This window comes from Hemiscyllium ocellatum, chromosome 8 (genome assembly GCF_020745735.1).
Source record: "Hemiscyllium ocellatum isolate sHemOce1 chromosome 8, sHemOce1.pat.X.cur, whole genome shotgun sequence".
In the NCBI taxonomy this organism is placed as follows: domain Eukaryota; kingdom Metazoa; phylum Chordata; class Chondrichthyes; order Orectolobiformes; family Hemiscylliidae; genus Hemiscyllium; species Hemiscyllium ocellatum.
Window position 1 is genome coordinate 34156128 of NC_083408.1, and position 20989 is coordinate 34177116.

At 40.3% G+C, this 20989-nt stretch overlaps 1 protein-coding gene across 2 annotated transcripts in view; it reads left to right on the top strand.

The window, feature by feature from the left end:
* pacs2 (phosphofurin acidic cluster sorting protein 2) overlaps positions 1–20989 on the top strand; it is a 277860-nt gene that overhangs the window by 222588 nt on the left and 34283 nt on the right. For both annotated transcript variants that reach the window (XM_060828324.1, XM_060828323.1), the window contains 4 exons: positions 3476–3580; positions 4797–4903; positions 15752–15906; positions 17634–17744. In XM_060828324.1, the coding sequence (XP_060684307.1) occupies positions 3476–3580; positions 4797–4903; positions 15752–15906; positions 17634–17744 (478 nt within the window). The remainder of the gene's footprint in view (positions 1–3475; positions 3581–4796; positions 4904–15751; positions 15907–17633; positions 17745–20989) is intronic.

The window sequence follows — 20989 nt, forward strand, 5'->3', positions numbered from 1 at the left end:
CCCACTTCCTCTAGGCCAAAGGGCTGCATGGGTCACATCCATGCCTGCCTCTTCATTGGGTATGTGGAACCCTCCATCTTTCGCAGCTACACTGACACCATTCCCCACCTTTTCCTCCGGTACATCGATGAATATATCAGTGCCACCTTGTGCTACCATGAGGAGGTTGAATAGTTCACCAACTTCACGAACACTTTCCACCCTGACCTCAAGTTCATCTGGACCATCTCGAACACCTCCCTCCCCTTCCTGGACACCTCCGTCTCCATTTTCATTGACCTACTCGATACAGGCATTTACTCCAAACCCACAACTACCTGGACTGCACCTCCTCCCACCCTGCCTCCTGTAAAAATGTTATCCTATGCTCCCAATTCTTCCGGCCCTGCCACATCTGCTCCCAGGAGAACCAGTTCCACCATAGAACATTCCAGATGGCCGTCTCCTTCAAGGACCGCAATTTCCCCTCCCATGTGGTTAACGATGCCCTCGAGCACATCTCCTCCACTTCCCGCACCTCCACCCTTAAATCCCCACCCCTCCAATTGCAACAAGGACAGAACCCCTTCTGGTCCTCACCTTCCACCCCACCAACCTCCAGATACAATGGATCATCCTCCGCCATTTTAGCCACTACAAACAGACCACACCACCAGAGATATATTTCCCTCCCCAATCTGCATTCCGCAGAGACCTTTCCCTCCGCAACTCCCTTGTTAGGTCCATGCACCCAACCAACCTACCTTCCACTCCCAGCACCTTCCCTTGCCATCGCAATAGATATACAACCTGCGCTCACACCTACCCCCTCACCTCTATTCCAGGCTCCAAAGAATCCTTCCACATCCAGCAAAGATTTTCCTGTACTCCCACAGACGTCATCTACTGTGTCCATTGCTCCTAATGTGGTCTCCTTTACACTGGGGAGACAGGATGTCAACTTGCGGAATGTTTCAAAGGACATCTCTGGGATGCATGCACTAAACAAGCCCACCAATCTATGGCTGAACACCTCAATGGCCCCTCCCACTCCACCAAGGACATGCAAGTCCTGGGCATCTACTGCCAGATTCTAGTCACCCTTTTCCAGCACCATACTTTTTTTTTGCCATATAAATACATTGGCTACAAGAGCAGATCAGAAGCTTAAAAAAAACTTCAAAGAAAAACTAAAAAAAAGCCCAGAAGTTGCTGGAAAATTCAGCAGATCTGGCAGCATCTGTGAAGAGAAATCAGAGTTAATGTTTCAGGTCCAGTCACCCTTCCTCAGAACAATATTCTATTCCTGCTTTCTCAGCATTTCCTTTGATTTGACCAACCCTAAGAACTATATCTAACTCCTTGAAGCCACTCAGTATTTTGGCTTCATGTCCTTTCTAGGTGAAGAAATTTCTTTTCTCCACAATCTTAAATATTGTATCATGTTCCTTCAAAGTTGAGCAGCCTCTCTGATATCCCTTGCATAATGATTGGCATTGGCACCTCCGATGCCTAGCTAACTGGTAAGAAAATTAGTGGGAACACTGTGACCCTGGACTCCCCGGTCATTGAGAACATCCGACCTGCATTTATTCTAGCTAGTCCTTGCAGAATTTTTACTCTTCTATTGATCCCTATCATTCTTCAAAACACCAGGGAATATGGATTCAGTCTTGCTATGTACATCAATCTTGCCATCCCAGGAATCAGTCTGGTAAACTTTTATTGCACTCCCTCCATAGCCAGAACACCCATCCTCGGATGAGGAAACCAAAAGTGTGCGCACAACTCCTGATATGCTTTCACAGAGGTCCTGTACAATTGCAGCAAGGCAACCCTACTGAAATCCTATTGCTATGACAATCAGCACAGCATTTGACACCTACTGCACCTTCATGCTTACTGTCAGCAAATGGTGTATGTGTAATGGTCTCTTGCCCTTCCCCTTTCCCAATCTATCATCATTCAGGTGATAATTTGCCTCTCAGTTTTTGCTACCAAAGTAGACATTTATCCATATTATACTTCATCTGCCATGTATTTGCCCACTTGCTCAATATGTCCAAATCACAATAAAGTATCTCTGCATTCCCCATCCGTCAGTTCACCCTTCTATCTAGCTTTGCGACATCTGCAGGCTTGGAGATGTAATGTATATGGACTTCCAAAAGTTATTCAGTTGCACATAAGGAACTGTTAGCTCAAATTAAAGCCCTTCGAATTGAAGACATGTTTCTGGCTTGTTTCAATTTAAACAGTAGAAGGCATATTTGAAATAACATGTATGTACTAAGCTTTGTGAGAAAATGGCTAATGAGTCCCCAAAAGGTCCGATTCTAAGGCTTCAACTGTGCACTGCATTAATGATTTAGTTAGTTGGCTTCTTATAGAGTTACTTAGGTGTGTTGATGATACAAAGGAAGAACCCCTCATCATTCACCTCTACACCCTACAACCACTAACTTCACCAGTTTCCATATCTCACCACACCCCACCTCATCTCCCAACCTTCCAATTCAGCACTGCCCTCTTGATTTGACCTACTGGTCCATCTTCCTTCCCACCTGTCTGCTGTGTCCTTCCCACCGACCTATCACAATCATCTCCCACCTGCATCCACCCATCACCATCCCAGCTACCTCCCCCTTCTCATGCCAGCCAAACCCATCTATTTATCTCTCAGCCCCCTTCCCCCTCCAAATTCCCGATGAAGGGCTTATGCTAAAAACATCAACTATCCTGCTCCTCAGATGCTGCCTGATATACTGTGCTTTTTACCACCCCTCTAAAAGCTTTCATTGACCTTGGTAGGAAAGCTGTCCAGTTCAACAGATTGTTGTCAGGTCTTCAAGGGTTAAGCTATGATGAGATATTAGGGGGACACTCTTGATCAGTAAGGGAATTGAGGGTTAGGGGGAATGGGCAGGGAAGTGGATGTGAGGGATGTTGGATCAGCCATGGTCTTATTGAATGGTGGAGAAGGCTTAAAGGGCCAAACTCCTGTTCCTATTTCTTATGGTCTATGGACCTTTGTCATATTCCCCATTATGTAGATGCGACAGGGATCTTTGAAGTTTTTAAGATTTTGGGAATTTGACACAATTGTGTAGAAATCAGGATAATTCATTCAGGATATATGTTAGAAAGCAGGTTAAGGGTAGTGTAGAACTCTGTCCCCAAAAAGTAGAAGCTGATAGCTCAATGCAGACTGATGGAGTTTTACTAGTCAAGGGAGGGTGCAAAGGGCTGTAGAGCCAAGGTGATTGAATGATGATCATAACAGATGAGCCATGGTCCCTCTGATGCTCAGAACAGACTATAGAGCTGAATGGTTCTTCCAGTATTCAAGAAATGTTGAAACCTAAAACATGAGTTTTTTTGGGTGTGTTCAGTAGTTTGAGATTTGGACCATCAGGGCTGGGTTCGGTGCCAGAATGGGGATGATTAGCTTATTTTACTTGATTCAGTTTAGTCTGTGTTATATTTATTATTACAGATCCCTCGGAAAACCGTCTATGACCAGCTGAATCACATCCTAATTTCAGATGAGCAATTACCAGAAAACATAATTCTTATCAATACATCAGACTGGCAGGGTCAGGTAAGCACCAAGTTGTGTGACATGTTTCCACAAATGTTTCCTACATTACGAAAATGAATAGTACTGAGAAAGTGCTGCATTGTCAGAGGTATGCCGCCTTTTGAAGGAGACGTTTTCCCTTTAATATTGACATAAAAGATCCCACAACACACCTTGCAGAAAAGCAGAGGCATTCTCTAAATGCCTTGACCAGTAGTTATCCTGAAGCTAATTTGTTTCACTGCTGCGTTTTGGCTGCAAGCTGAGCACAAATGACCTGCCAGGTTTCCTGCATTGGAACTGTCTCAACAGTCCAGAAGTGCCTTGTTCATAAACCATTTTGGGATATCCTGAAGACCAAAGACACTCAATGCAAGTCTTTCTATCTTTATGTGGAATAAAAAGGTTAACATGTTCTCACTTGAATTACTTTTCAGTTGTTAAATGATACATCTGATTTAAAATTAGCAATTCCAGTCCATCAAGACAAATATGAAGTTCTACATCTTTGCTTCCACACTGGTTTATGATGGTGACATAGTAAGTCTTTCCTCCAACTTTCAGCCCTGAACAATTGATTCCTTTTCACTTCAAAGATTGCTTTTTAACAACCAGTGCCAAGACCCTCTTCAGTTATAAACTACAATTGTAAGTGCCAGCAGAGAATCTAACTGTGAACCATGTCTCAGCTGAGAGTCAAATTCACACTTACCCATTTCTGTGAAGATTAGTTGATAATAGTCAGGAATTAATTTCCCTGCTTGTTTTTCTCTTAATTCAATAAATGTGGTTATTTGTGAGCTGGCACCGAATGGAATAATCAAGAAAGCTGCTGTAGAATCACTGATAGTTCACTGATGTTACTAGACAAAAGGTTTGTTGTTTTAGGTTAGGTTTGAATCTCCATCCGGTTTGGCCAACATGTTACCCCAGTTGCACTCTTAATACCTTTGGTAATTAGAGATGGACAATAAAATTGGGCCAAAAAGTTATGATGAAAATGCAGAATTTGTTGCTCCTAATTCTCTGTCACTAGAGGATGTGCATAAGATGCTCTAGTTGCATGATTCTGATGTTTTTCTGCACCTCTTCATGTTTTGCTTTTGTTAAGCCTATTTCCAAAGCCTCCATCTTAGTTTGTCATTGTCGAACTTGCTAATTAAACTTGAGACTGTGACTTTGGGAGACTGGATCAGTGAATAGGATACTTGTTTAATAATACTTTACTGCCTTACAGTATGTATCGGAGTTACTTCAGAAACACAATCTCCCTATTGTGTGCACGTGTTCTTCAGCAGATGTACAAGCAGCCTTCACAACCATCGTCTCCAGGATACAACGCTTGTGAGTTGGAGCATTCTTTGCTATGGCCTTTTTGTGTGCGTTATTCTTAGTCCCTGAGGGAAACAAAAATACTAGTCAATGCAAGTCCAATTCAGAGTTTTGAATTTATCCATCTGAACCTGTAGAGTCTCTCCTTATCATTTTAAATTAATTTTTCTTTATTTTCCTTCCTGTATCATTGCAACTCAAGAGGTTAAGTTGAAGTTTGCATCTATCTTTGCAAAATATTTACCTTTTATGGAAATGTATGTGAAGCCTATTTCCCTTTAGGGAAAAGGCTGACTGTCACTTGCACTACAAATCTACCTCTTCTGAGTGGAGAAGGTTCTTGAGTCTGGGTTAATTGTTAACTCCTCAAACATGAGAGTCACTAGCAAGGACAGTATTTATTGTCCTGTTCTAGTTGGTTGGGAGGAAGTATCAGTGAGACATATTGAATTTGGCAGTCTATCTGCTGAAATCTTACTCTTTACATTAAGAAGCGTTTTCTTCCAGCCTTCAAACCATGGTATACAAGAAGTCTGAGAGCATCACCAGCCAGGTAACAAGATGGCTCATTAAATCTGGATCTCGGAAGGTTGAATTCAGTTGTCACTGGCTTTGCTTTGAGAAAAAAAGTTCTGAGAGTGTCTTGTGGCATAGTGGTCATGTCCCTGACTATGGGATAGAATGTCTGTGTTCATGTCCCGCTTGCCCTGGAAGTGTGTAATTTCAAGCTGGTTAATTCAAATACGTAAAGGAGATCTACCAAGATGTTTCTTCTTCTATACTGGTGGCTGATTTAGGTGCACAAGGTATTAACTGGGAGTTTGGTGAGTGAGGGGGAATTTGGTGAAGGGGGATTTGGAGGAGGGTGATTCTGTCTTCTACCTTTTTTCAACCTCCAGAGATTGTCCCTTTCTTTGGTACAGGGAAAGAAGCTGGTTGTTGAATAATTGTTGTTATTCTGCCTAGCCTAATGACAATAAATATTTTATAAATTGTAAGGAGCCATGAACACACCCTGTGTACTTGATCAACTCCCACCTGCATACGAATGAGTTCTGCTTTTCAAAACTTGAGCAATGGCTGCAATAAGTGTTGAGTAAGGCAAAGAACTATGTGGATAGCACATTAAAGATCTGGTCACCTCTTAGGCTGGGGATTTACTGGCACAGAGAATAGGTGAGCACCAGACAATCTCACATAAGAGGTATGGTGGTCATGCTAATCAGTTTTCTATTGTGGATATGCAGCCAGAGTCAAGTCTGTGGCACCATAGGTGATTCATCTATACAAGAGGGGAGGAAGAATTGTGAAAGAGCAATAGTAAAATGTGGTTCCATAGTCGGGATCAGAAAGGTGTTTCTACACAATTAGCATGACTGCAGGTCAAGGGTTTTACAAGACAGCTGCAGGACATTATTTTGGAGGGGAATGGCCAGTGGTCCATGTTGATGCCAAAGACTAGAGCTGGAAAACAAATTAGGTCCTGAGGCAGATTTTCAGGAGTTTAGTAATGAAATTAAAAAGCAGGCCCTCAAGCAGTTTTCTGAGGATTGTTTCCATTGCCACATGCTAATGAGTGCAGTTTGAGGACAATTAATTAGTTGAACACATGCTGGAGAATTGGTGTAAGGGAAAGAACATTAGATTTCTGAGGTATTGCAATCAGTCTAGGGGAGAATGAGATTTGTCCAAGTTGTACGGATTACTCCTTAACAGGACAAGGACTGATATCCTAATAGGGAGGTTGGTGCTATTGGGGAAAGTTTAGACCAGCTTGGCAGGGAAATGGCAAACTGGGTGACAGCTCAAAACAAGGAGGAAGCACAGGTAGCAGGATGTAGAAATGTAGCGAGTTAGAAATCAGACAAAATAAAGGCAAACAGCAACCAGATGTGCAATAATGTCAAAAAGACAACGTTAAGAGCACTTTATCTGAATGCAAGCAGCATTCACCACAAGTTAAATGATTTTAAAGTCATGAAAGAGGGAAATGAGGATGATCTAATTGCCATTAGGGAAACACATCTGCAGGTGACCAATACAGGAAATTCAAAATTTAAGGATCTTTGATGCTTAGGAAGAACAAGCAAATGAAAAGGAAGTGATGTTGCGCTAATAAGAAGGGATGCAGATCAGTACATTAGCAAAGGAGGATCTCACATTGGTAAAACAAAATGTGGGATCTGTTGGAGTGGAGTTATGAAACAGCAAGGAGAGTAGACACAGGCAGAATTTTTTAGATGCTATAAAACTGAGGTAGTGTAGAGCATGATGTAAATCAGGAGATTAGAGAAGCGTGTAATGTGGATAATGCAGTCATCATGGATGACTTCATCCTACATGCAGCCTGGGTAAACCCAATGAGCACAAATGCTGCAGAGGATGAGCTTCTGGAATGTTAGGGATGGTTTTCTTAAGTATTAATGTTGATGAACTAACCGACAAATGGCTATCTTATGTGTGTTATTATGTCACAAAAAAGGGATAATTAATAATTCTGTAAAATAGGGATGAACGATATGGTAGAATTTTACATCATAGTTGAAAATAAGGCCGTTCAATCTGAAGCCTGCATGTTAAATCTGAATTAAGGAAATTAGGAAGGCATGACAGGCAAATTGACTAAGGTGAATTTGAAAAATACAGTAGAAGGTATGGCAGTACATAGATAATCAATATTTTTTAAATGAAGTTTACAGCAACTCTATATTCCTTCAAGATAAAAAAAAGCGTAAAACATTCAGAATTGTGGCAAAAAGGTGAAGTTGAGGATTGTTTACGATTAAAATAAAAGGCTTTTTAAATCGCCAGAAATAATGTAAACCTGAGGATTGACAGTGAAGAAGGACTAAGAAACTGATAAAGGTAGAATAAAGTATGAATGCAAATGAACAAAACACAAAGTCAGACTATTAAAAGCCTCTCTAGATATGTAAAAAGGAAACATTTGGCCAACAAAAATGTGGGTCCATTACAGGCAGAGTCAGGAGGAATAGGGGAATAGAGAAATGTCAATGATTACTTTGTAGTTATCTTCGCTGAGGAAGATACAAGAAGCCTCCTAGAAGATGCAAGGGACAAGAGTGAATGAGAAAGTGAATGGAATTTATAAAGTAAAAAAAAATTGAGGTAATGAATGAGACTGAAGGTTGATAAGTCACTGTGACCTGATATTCTACCTTCCAGAATATTTTTTAAAATACCTGTGGAAATGGTGGATGCATTGATGATCTTTCAGTGATGATTATCTTCCAAAATTCTGTAATGCTTCCTGCAGATTGGCAAAGAGCCAATATCACCCTCCTGCTTAGTAAGAGAGGGAGATGGAATACGAGCAACTATGGATCTATTAGCCTTATATCAGTAGTAGAGTAATGCTGCAATCCTTTATAGGTTGGATATCTGTTATTTGCATGTCTGAAATTTGAAAAGACCTAAAAACTGAAGGACTTTTTAAAATTGGGCCTGAACTCAGCATGTGTACCCATAGGCATTCTGGGATTGGACACTTTTGGTTGGGGGGGTGGGGGGGCAAGAACTTGTGTTCTCAGTCTGTTCATGTTCATTCCAGCCAAGCAAAGTTGTTTGTTTTTCAAAGGCCTGAACAGACCCATAATGTAAATGTTTCTGAAAAATAAAAGTATCCTTTACCTGAGAAACAATTGGCCTCAAGGCTTTCAGATAAAGGATTCCTGGACTGATGATAAACACGACAAATGCTTCACTTGGATGATAATGTTGTGGTTCGGTATAACTCCCGTGCATTTGTGACGGGGAATTCATATTTGTTGAACCTGTTGTAATTTTTGGAGCACATTAACAAAATTGATTTTAAAAAAAAAACCTTCTAAACGTTTATAAAGTCATGAGGGGCATGGAGGGTGAATAGTCAAGGTCTTTTCCTCAGGGTAGGAGAGTCCAAACAAGAAAATGTAGGTTTAAGGTGAGAGGGAAAAGATTTAAAAGGGACTTGAGGGGCAGCTTTTTCATGCAGAAGATAGTGCGTGTATGGAATGAGCTGCCAGAGGAGGTGGTGGAGGAGGGTAGAATTACATCATTTAATGGGCAGTCAATGGCCTAGTGGTATTAATCCAGAGATCCAAGTAATGTTCTGGGGACTGCGATTCAAATCCTGCCATGGCTGATGGAATTCGAGTTCAATTTTTAAAAAAATGAGTGTAATGATGACCATGAATCCATTGTTGATTGTTGGAAAAACCCTTGTAGTTCACTAATGTCCTTTGCAGAAAGCACTGCCATTCCTACCTGGCCTGGCTTACATGTGACTCCGGATCTGCAACAATGTGGTTGACTCTTAACTAGACTCATAAATGCTTTCCTAGCCAGTCAGGTCCTCATCCCATGAATGAATCAAAAAAAATATTAAAAGGTATTTGGATGGGTACATGAACAGAAAAGGTTTAGAGGGATATGGACCAAATGCTGGCAAATGGGATTAAATTAATTGAGACTATCTGGTCAGCATAGACAAGTTGGACAGAAGGGTCAGTTTCAGTGTTGTATAACAATGACGAAGAAGTTAGTGGGTGTTGTTTTGTTTGATGATGATCCCACAGGAGGGTATTTCACCAAATGGAAGCATGTTGGAAGGGAAGTAATGTGCTGGCATGGACCAAGGATTAATCAAAAAGAAGAATAGATCATTGTTCTTTGGAAAAATGTTGTATTGTGAGGTACGTTGTTTGGATTCAAACTGTTGGTGATATATATCAAGAATTCGGATGTCACAACACATTTGAGCGATTGCACAGATACTCGAGCCCCACTACTCCCAGGGCCATGACTAAAGTTGAAGATTTAATCAAATGACTCAAGTCCCTCATTTTCTTGTCTGATGAACACAGGATAACAGAAAGCTCTGGGCAAGTTTCTGTGGATAACAAGAAACTACTATTTATTACAAGTGAATTAATTCTAACCACAGGCAATGAAAATATGAATTAACAATTCCTAACACTCATAGGGAAATGTTGCAATCTGTTACAAATTGGGTATCCTTTATTTTAAAGGTACTTAAAATAAAGGTATTTTAAAGGCCTTCAAGTTTGTTACTTAGAATCATGGAATCCCTACAATGTGGAAGCAGGCCATTCAGCCCATTGAGTCTGAGCATCCCATCTCTTATCCCTTTGTTTGCCATAGTTAATTAACATAGCCTACACATCCCTGAATATTATGGGCAATTTAGCCTGGTCAATCCAACTACCTCTCTACAAGGAGAGAGGGATGATACCTTTTAAGAAAGGTTTTGAAGATCAAAAGTCCAGGTCACAAAGGTACATTAAATTTTCTCTCTCAAGTTCTCTGATTTTAGAATTGATGCCATGCTTTCTTTGTAAAGCAATGGTCGTTCTTTGGGCCTAGGTCTTTTCTTTTTAGAATGTTTTCTTGGGTTTTATGTCTCTTTACCTACAGAGAAATCAATAGAAAGAGGGAAATTGATGTTTTCAGTTCACATCCTCTGCCTGTGTTTCTGGCTGCCTTCCAAACTGCAGCTCAGCCAAGGGCTGCCGTCAGATGATCTTTCCTTAACTCAAAAGACTCTTGGGTCAACTCTGCCTCAAAGTAAAAACCTCACTGCTTTAAAAAGAAACTAAAAATGTGCATCTTGTGATTTTTCCAAGTTGCAAAGCTCTCCTTGTGTTTCAGCTATATAGTAGTCCAACTTCCATTTCAGCTTGCAGTCCAAAGAGGAAAATTTGTGGTCACATACAATAATGAAAAGGTGGTTGTAAGCAAATTCAGTAATGAATTTCAAAACTAAATTGGATCAATTCTTGAGGAACATTAACAAGGGCTATGGTGAATGATCAGAAAGCTTGGATTGATACTATAACTCTTTCAAAGAGCGATCACCATCAAGATGAGTTTAAATGACATCCTTCTGTGCGGAGTCATTCTATCACTCTGGCATGATGTAATCAGTTTTTCCACTACCTGAACTTAGAGCCTGGTAATATTTATAGTAGTAAGATATTACATAAAATGGTACATTGAGGGCTTGTGTCATGCTACTTTCTATATTATAGTGGCAGCCAGTGATGCTGACTAACTTGAGGACCATCAACCTAAGTAGCAACAAGTTAAGGGCTCTTCCAGAAATACTGCAGTCATCCATATTATGTGCTCCTAATTTCAAGGGCACAACTCTGGACATTTGTGGAGTCAAGTCAGTATTTTCTGCATGGAGAATATAAACACCTGCAGGGCCGATAGCGCTATTAAAAAGTGTAAGCTTCACGTTTTAAGAGTTCTTGTCATTGTGCTTACAAGGATAGTTCCACCAAGTGATTGAATTGCTTTTATTTCATTGGGTGGAAGTTCACTGAATCCCTGCTTTGATGGTGTCATCAGGGCTTGTGAATCACTAATTAGGGTCTTAGGTCAGTGAATTTGCAGGTCTCTAAAAATTCAGAATCGAGGGGAACTTTCAAATGGCCCACAGATTTTATTAAAAAGAATGACAACCTAACGCTATCCAATGTGGAGATATCTCCTGAAGCACTGTTTGATAATATGCAGATCACACTGTCGATCATAGAGGACAGAGTGACTCAATGATCCTCACATTGGTCAACAAACACTTTTAATGTTGTAATCTGGAGATTTTCAATAGTGATGATGATAGATATGCCTACTTTCTATCACATGTTCGACTAGCAGTTTCCCCCACTCTTAATATCTGCCATTGTCACATTGAACGAATTTGGAATAGGTAATCAATGTGTTTTGTCCTTGCTAGTAAGGCAGCATTCTTGAATATCAAGTTCTAGGGTGCAACTCAAACCTCAAGTTTCAGGTTCAAATGCAGGGATGCTATCCAAAGTACCACAAGACAACCTGCTTTATAATATATTTGGTGCTATTCTGAAAGAGCCTGTAAAGCAGCATGAATTGATGTGCAGCAATGTATTTATTTGGAAGCTTTCAGACTTCTAAAAATGTTGTCCAAAAGTTCTGTATCCTCTTTAGTTACAGGCCAGGTCCCAGAGGACTGGAGGATAGCTAACATTGTCCCTTTTGTTTAAGAAGGACAACAGGGATAATCCAGGTAATTGCAGCCCAGTGAGCCTTAAGTCAGTAGTAAGGAAATTATTGGAGATGATTCATAGGGATAGGATTTACTCACATTTGTAAAAATATAGCTTTATTAGCAATAGGCAGCATGGCTTTGTGCAGGAAAGGTCATGTCTCACAAACTTGAGTCAGTGCCAAAGATGATTGAGGGCAGGGCAGTAGATATTATTTATATGGATTTGAGCAAGGCGTTTGACAAGGTGCCTAATGGCAGGCTGATACAAAAGGTGAAGTCACATGGATCTGTGGTGAGCTGGTAAGACGGATACAGAACTGGCTTAGTCATAGACAGAAAGAGAGTAGCGGTAGAAGGGTATTTTTCAAACTGGAGATCTGTGACTAGTGATGTTCTGCAGGGATCAGTGCTGGGACCTGTGCTGTTTGTAAAATATATACAAAATTTGGAGGAGAATGTAGGTGGCCTGATTTGTAAACTTGTGGATGACTCAAAGATTGGGGAGCTGGGAATAGTGATAATATTGCCAGAGGATACAGCAGGATATCGATACAGCTAGAGACTTAGCCAGAGAAATGGCAGAAGGAATTTAATCCAGATAACTGTGAAGTGATGCATTTTGCAAGGTCTAATCATGAGGGAAGTAGGTAGTAAATAGCAGAACCCTTTGTAGCATCAATATACAGAGGAATCTAGGTGTACAGGACCCTGAAAGTGGCAACACAAGTGGATAAGGTGTTCAAGAAGGCATATAAAAACTGTTTACCTTCATTTGTTGAGCCATAGAATAAAAAATTGCTAAGTCATATTGCAACTGTATAGAAGTTTAGTTAGGCCACGATTGTAATGTTGTATACAGTTCTGGCTGTGGCACTACAAGAAGGATATGGAGGCTTTGGAGAGGGTACAGAAACGGTTTACCATGATGTTGCCCAGTTTGGTTTGGTTGCCTGGTATTAACTCTGAGGAGAGACTGCACAAACTTGGTTTGTTTTTACTTGAACATCGAAGGATAAAGGACAACCTGATAGAAATGTACAAAATTGAGAGGAATGGATAGTCAGTCTTTTTCTCAGAGTAATGCCAATTAGTAGTTACATAGTTGTAAGGTAAGAAGGGGGTAAGTTTAAACAGGAGAGACACAGGGTGATGAAAAGTAGAGGAGGTGGTGGAGGCAGATACAATAAAAATATTTAAGAGGCCACTTAACAGATACCTGGTAGAGGCAAAATGTTTACAGTTTAGGAAGGCATCATGTGTTGGCATGGTCTTGGTGGACCAAAGGGCCTGTTCCTATGCAGTAGGGTGGCACGGTGGTTAGTACTGCTGCCTCACAGCGCCAGAGACTCTCTGTGTGGAGTTTGCACATTCTCCCCGTGTCTGCGTGCCTCCGGGTGCTCCGGTTTCCTCCCACAATCCAAAAATGTACAGGTTAGGTGAATTGGAAATGCTAAATTGCCCGGAGTGTTAGGTGAAGTGGTAAATGTAGGGGAATGGATCTGGGTAGGTTGCGGGTCGGTGTGGACTTGTTGGGCTGAAGGGTCTGTTTCCACGCTGTAAGTAATCTAATCTACTGTTCATTCTTCCAATTTTCTCTCTCTCAACTTAAAATTGCAACTCAACTATCACCATTAGAAACAATCACTTCATTGTTCACATTGGAATTAAAGATTCGGTTATCTTAATCACCTACCTGATGATTCATGAGAGGACTCCCAATAATAATTAAAAAGTGCTGTCATCACTCACCTTGCAGAATAAGACTGTAACCCCATGAGTGACAAGTGACTTGTGAGTCATGTTGTCACCCTTACCCTCAGACCCACGCAATTTCTCCAAGTGGAAAATGGGGGAATTTGATAAAAGATGCTGTCGTAAAAAGCTTTGACTGAAAGTATGTAGCACATCTGCCATTGCAGCCAGAGATATTGCCTGGCATGAAGAGAGCATGGAGAGGGATAAAATGAACTTTTATTACACACCCACACCATCATGAAGACTTGAATGTTACCATTCAGTTATGTCATTTGAACACATCAGCTGTAGCTTATTGAATCATTGGTCGGCTTCTACACTCTAATCATTCAGCTCATTGAGTCCTTGCTGACTCTCTGTAAGAGTAATTGAACTCTGTCCTTAGCTTGTAGACCAGTTATTAGTTTTTCTCAGGATCTTATTCGATTCCTTTTGGAAAACCATGACAGCCTGTGTGCTCCAAATCCTAAAGACTTGCTGCATAAAGTTTTTCCTCATGTTGCTGTTTGCCAATCTGATCCTTTCAGTTGTTGAGCCTTGTCTTTATGAGAAAAGACACTGTCTGTTTGCTCTGTCCAGAAATATCATCCTTTTGAATAGTTCTATGATATCTCCTTGCAATCTTTGTGAAGGAAAACAATTTCAGCTTGTTCAATCTATCCAAGTAAATTTAGTCTCCCCATTCCTGGAATCATTTTTACAAATAGTCTGTCTCCAGCCTGCACATCTTTAAGATGTGATGCCCAGTGTAGGACAGAACATACCTAGTTGATGCCAAACAAATGCTTTGTAAAGCTTCATTATAACTTTTTTTGGGGTTTTTTTTGTTAATTTGTAAAGCCCAGTATTCTGTAAGCCACTTTAACCACTTCCTCAACCTGCTCTGCCACCTTCTAAGATTTCTGCATCCTGTTGCCCTGCCTCCTTTATATTTGTACCTTTTTAGTTTATTGCCTTTTCTTGATCTTCCGATAAAAATGTCTCGCTTCTCCACGTTACATTCAGTGTACCATAGTTAGGCTCATTCCCTAATCTTTCTATCCTATTTTCCAGCCTATTACTGTCTTAATACTGTCTGCTTCATAGTTTGCTATATTTCCCAACTTTATCATTTGCATATTTTAAATTTGTGCTCTTAGCGTCCATGCATGAGTCAATATATAACTGGAAAAGCTGTGGTCCTTGTGCCAAGCCTTTAGGTACCTTGCTGTACAACCTCCAAGTCTGAAAAAACACTCTGCACTACTGTCTGTTTCCTGTTACTCAGCCAAATCCTTCCATTTTCACCGTTTTTCAGGGGATTCAACATTGTTGCCAAGTCGATTATGTGACATGTTCACTGTATCCCCATCAACAATCTCATCAAAAAACTAAATCATGTTAATTAAATGTGATTTACCTTAACAAATTGATTATGGCTTTCCTTAATGAAGTACTTCTCCGAGTAATTGTTAATTTCATCCTGGATTAGCAATTCTAACATTTTTCTTAGCATTGTGGTTAAATTAACTGAGCTGTAGTAACTAGGATATCTGTACAGTCTTCTGCTGAGTCAGTCATCCGTTTCTTTGTTAACTCTATTTCAGCAAACTTCTACTGACTTTTAATCTCTTTCAACTCTATAAACCGAGGTGATCCAAAATTCTGCTATTGTTGTCTTAACTTGGGCAATTTCCATTTACCCAGTATTCCAGAATACCTGTGTTTACTGGCCCACACTGATTCCCAACCTAGCAATTCCTTGCATTTAAAAATTCTCACCCTGTTTTCAAATCCTTACTCGACCTCCCCATTACCTGTCGCTCTCTAACCTGTAGCCTCTATAACTCAAATATCTGGTCTGTTCAATATATATAATTATGGCAGCTGTGCCTTCAACTGCTGGATGTTTGAATTTCCCTTCCTGAAGTTCTCTCTTTATCCTTCTTTAAAATGCTCCTTAAAACCTGTCATTTTACTGTGTTAAAGATGCAAGTTATTGTTGAAGCCATAGCATCTCTTTTGTCAAATGCGCACATTGAATAATGTGTAATTTTTCTGCTTGTTTTCAGCTGCAACTGTAACTCCCAAACACCAAACCCCATTAAAGTGACAGTGGCTGGGGCCCAGAATTACCTAAGTGCTATCCTGAGGCTTTTTGTGGAGCAGCTATCTCACAAGACTCCTGACTGGCTTGGATACATGAGATTTCTCATTATTCCCCTTGGTATGTTCATCAACTATTTTAAGATACTTGTATTGTCTCACTCCAGGCAAATCTGCATTATTTGAACATTGATTTTAATCAGGAAGGATTTTGATAGGATTGTTTGGTTTAGGAAGGTGGTATTTGAGAACAAAAGTAGAATGTGTAGACCATCAGGCAGTTTCTGATCTGGATAGTTTCATTCCTGATTCCATCAAGGCATGAGTTTCATGCTGTTTTCGGAAGATGAAAGTAAATGGTTGGGAGGTTCATCGTGCAGTGATTGTAGAACCTCTTGGTAACCATTCATTGTGTATCATGGGCCAGCAGGTCATCTGTCAGTCCTCTGCCAGTCATTGTCTCTTGCTCTTAGCTATTAATAATCAAACAGAAACACCAAATGTCACAAATAGAAGCATGTAGAAAATGTTAGCAATCGTTATTGATGTCATTACACTATATCAAACTGAGTGTGCTGGAGAGAAAGCATCCAATTCCTGTTTACCTTCGAAATGTACAGTATCACTATTGGACAAAAAGATATGAATGTATTTCATTTGCCAGCAGCGGCACCCTTCAGTGGCCTTTCAAACAGGCCTTTCTGTTCCTCATCTGCAGTATCATTCAGTCAGATTGTGGAACATCTGTACCCAGTAACTCCATTTTCCTGCCTTGGTTGCATATCCCTTAATGGACTTGCCCATCAAAAATCTATGAATTTCAATTCTGAAATTCCACAAAATTCAAGGAAGGGAGGGAAAGGAAAAGAAATTATAACTTTTTTTTAAGAAACAAAATCTCAGAGGAACTATGTTAGAATGAATAACAGTTGGTTGTCAGTGGTTTTAAGGTATTAATTTAGTCATGTTCTGTGCGGATGTTCATTGCTTTGCTGTCGCAATATGATTTGAAATTTTACCTTATGACTCCGTGTCAGCTATCTGTTTGGTCATAGGGTGGACTTCTAGAATGGCACTTGAATCCTTGTGGTGATGCTTTGAAAAATAACCAAGAAACTTGAACATCAGCCAGATTTTGTGTTCTTAAAAAAAAGCTACAAATTATTTTGGACCCAATCAGAGTTTGTTGAATTGAATGATAAAAGCTAAGAGCTGTGTTATCATTTAAAAATAGAACTGGGAATGGAATATATGCAGGGGCACTTTTATAATAGTTAGAGATGCACAAGGCACTACCGATAATAGATCTGCAAGTTCTAATATACTGTAGAGGGCAGCAAGTAGAATACAGCTTAGAGTGGAGTAAATACTGGAAAGCTTCTACAGTACAGCTGTGAGGGTATGTGCAAACAGAGCAACTTTTTTCTTCCAAACGTCCATGCAGTTGCTGGTCTCTCCTGCAGTCTCTCCAGCAACCTTGACATGCAGTTGCTGAGATCTCCCACAATCTTGACAGCTGTTTCGACCTGTTTGCAACTTCAGGCAGCTGTTTACTATTTTATTGTTCACCGTACACTGAAATAAAGTGGGAACAGAAAAATTAAAAGACTTGCAGGGCTTTGGAGAAATAGCAGGACATGGGACTAAATGGATTGCTTTTTTTGTTCTAGGATTTGAAGATGGTCAAATTTTAAAGCTTAGAGCAAATCTTTATTCCCATTGTCTATCTCCATTAAAAATGAACGTGGGAAAGTAAAGAAGCAGCAAATTGCAGATATCGTGGTTGTAATTGAAGCAGTGCTTTTAATCTGGCTGGATATATTAAAACATCCACGTTTTTCTCTCTAGGTTCTCACCCAGTGGCCAAATACCTCAGCTCCATAGATTACAGGTACAACAATTTTTTCCAGGATGCAGCATGGCAAGATTTTTTCACCAAAACAGAGGCTCCTTCAATAGGTAAATAATATGTTGTAATGCACTGAAAGCCACTGAGTCATTTTGTGTCAAGACTATATTGAGTTACCATGTTGCCACAAATCTGCTGTGAGTGAGTTTTGTTAGTTTTCTTGCTTTAACCATTGATTTTAAAGTTGAATACCATAACACAATTGCTGAAGCTGGATTCACAATATGAAATTTGGGGATAAGTAAGAATGAATTAATTTGTATTTATGCAATGTCTTTTGAATCCTCAGGATAACCCCATGCATTTTACAACTAATAAGTTACTTTTGAAGTGCAGTAACCGCAATATAGGCCAATTCCACGGCCAATTTACAAGCATGGTCCAACAGAAAGTAGAGTGGAAAGATCAGATGCTCTCAAAATGTAAAACCTTCAATTGAGGAAACCTTGATTAAATATTTAAATTGAAAGAAGGTATGTTACAAATATGAAGATGTGTATGGTTGATAGTTTTGCCACGTCACTTTAAAGTAAAATGGAGGAATGAATGGCATCACATATTCTGCTGTGAATTCTGCTGATAGCAACCCTTGACAGCTTGGTTGTTTTACAGACAAGAGGAAAAAGATCACATAAGTATAGAGTCATAGAGATGTACAGCACGGGAACAGACCCTTTGGTCCAACTTATCCATGCTGACCAGATCTATTAATTCTAGTACTTCTCTGGTCTAAATAAATGGCCTCCACGAAAAGATGGCCTCCTAGGAAGTAGTGATCATAACATGATAGAATTTAATATTCAGTTTGAGAATGAGAAACTTGCATTGGAAACAACTGTGTTTAACTTAAATAAAAGAAATTACAATGAAATGACAGTAGAGTTAGCTAAAGTGAACTAGGCAGATAGATTAGCAGTAAGCAAGCAGTGGTAGACATTTAAGGAGGTAATTCATGACTCTTAGCAAAAATACGTCCCAGTAAGGAGGAAAGGTTTGAGAGGGATAAACCAACCATGGCTAACCAAAGAAATTAAGGAGAGTATTACCTTCAAAGAAAAAGGCATATAAGGAGGTCAAAGTAACCCTGAAGACCGGGATAAATTCAGAATTCAGCAAAAGAGGACTAAAATGATAATAAAGGTAGAGAAAATAAATTGAGAGCAAACTAACCAGGAATATAAAAACTGACAATAAAGCCAACTGTATATTGTGTTTCAATGGTTTCCTTTGTTGTAGAACAGGCGATGGCCATCTTGTGTACTATTCCTTTGAATGGCTTGACTGGAATGATATATAAAATATAGAGCTGATGTTCCAGAGAGATGATAAGTTGGTTTTTGTCATGATAAATGCTGGAGATTTCTAGAAGCAGCCACATTTGTTGGGCTGTTCTGTGTGTTGTTTCTCAAATAATCCCAAGTAAATGTTCATTGTTTTTTAATCCATTTGTGACACTCAACATGGCACTAAAATAAAATCTTTGCTTCTAGCTCTCTGTTCGATTGGGTTATTCTTTGAGTGAAAGCTTTTATTGTTTTAATAAAATTTTGCTAATAGTTCATAGAAGCTAGTGTCTGAATTGATTAACATAACTTTGATGAATGGTCAGTCTCCTGGCTTTCTTTCTTTACTTGCTATTGATAAAATAGATTAGTCCCTATTCTAATACTGTTAATGACCGTGATATTTAAAGTGACTGAAACATTAATCTTTATTACATAATGTAGACTTGCCTTTGAGACTCTGTTCAGGAAGCAGTAATGAGTAAATGAGTATGTAAGTGGTGCACTGTTTGTTCAGATATTGCCTTATTAGACATATTACATATATTTTGTACTCTTCTGTTCAAAATTCAATATCTGCTGCACATTTCTTTGAAGGCCTTAAGTCCTGTAATCGGTATTTTCAATGCTCACAGTAGCTGGTATTTTATAATGAGACTATGCTACTTTCTGAACAACCTGACTATCAGGTTTCCACAGTCCTCGCAGTAAGATTTCTGAAAATTCTTGTCAGTTGTCATATTTGTTTCTCAGTAATTGCTGTATTACAAGATTGTTGTTGGTCTGATTGTAAACAACATCTGCAAATTTCCCTTCAGATTGCCCACCATCCTGATTTGGATCTATATTGAAACTCTAGCTGACTAGACCCTAAAATTCAGAATTCTTGTGCCTTTCTTTTCCCCCTTTAACTTCCTCCTGAGAATGTACCTGCAACATTTCCTAAATTGGAACAGTGGCTGCATTTCAAAACAACTTAGTTACTGAAATGTACTTTGGGATGTCCTGAATTCTTGGAAAGTATTTTGCCATGTTCACCATGGACATCCAGTCCCTATGCACCTCTTTCCGCCATGACAAGGGCCTCCAAGCCCTCCATTTCTTTCTCTCCTGGCGTCCCCACCAGTACCCCTCCACTGAAACTCTCATTCATTTGGCTGAACTGGTCCTCACGCTTAATTTCTTCTTTGAATCCTCCAACTTCCTCCTGATGAAAGGGGTAGCCATGAGCCCCAGCTATGCCCGTCTCTTTCCCCACCTTTTCCTCCGCTATATTAATAATTGTATTGGTGCCACTTCGTGCTCCCATGAGGAGGTTGAACAGTTCATCAACTTCACCAACACATTCCACCCAGACCTTAAGTTCACCTGGACCATCTCGGACACCTCCGTCCCTTTCCTGGACCTCTCCATCTCCATCAACAGTGACCTACACAACACGGACATCTTCTACAAGCCCACTGACTCCCACAACTACCTGGACTACATAACCTTCCACCCTGCTGCCTGTAAAAACAGCATTCCTTATTCACAATTCCTCTGCCTTCGCTGCATCTGCTCCCAGAAGAACCAATTTCTCCACAGAACACACTAGATGGCCACCTCCTTTAAAGGCCACAATTTCCCCTCCCATGTGGTTGATGATGCCCTCTAGTGCATCTTACCCACTTCCCGCACCTCCACCCTTGAACCCCACCTCTTCAACTGCAACAAGGACAGACCCCTCCCCCCCCCCCCCCCCCCGCACCCCAAATACATTGGGGAGACAGGATGCCTACTTGTAGAGAGTTCCCGAGAGTATCTCCCGGACACCTGCACTAAGCAACCCCACCATCCTTTGGCCGAACACTTCAACTCCCCCTCCCACTCTGCCAAGGACATGCAGGTCCTGGGCCGCCTCCATTACCACACCCTAACCACTTGCCACCTGAAGGAAGAATGCCTCATCTTCTGCCTTGGGACCCTGCAACCGCACGGCATAAATGTGGGTTTCACCAGTTTCTTCGTTTCCC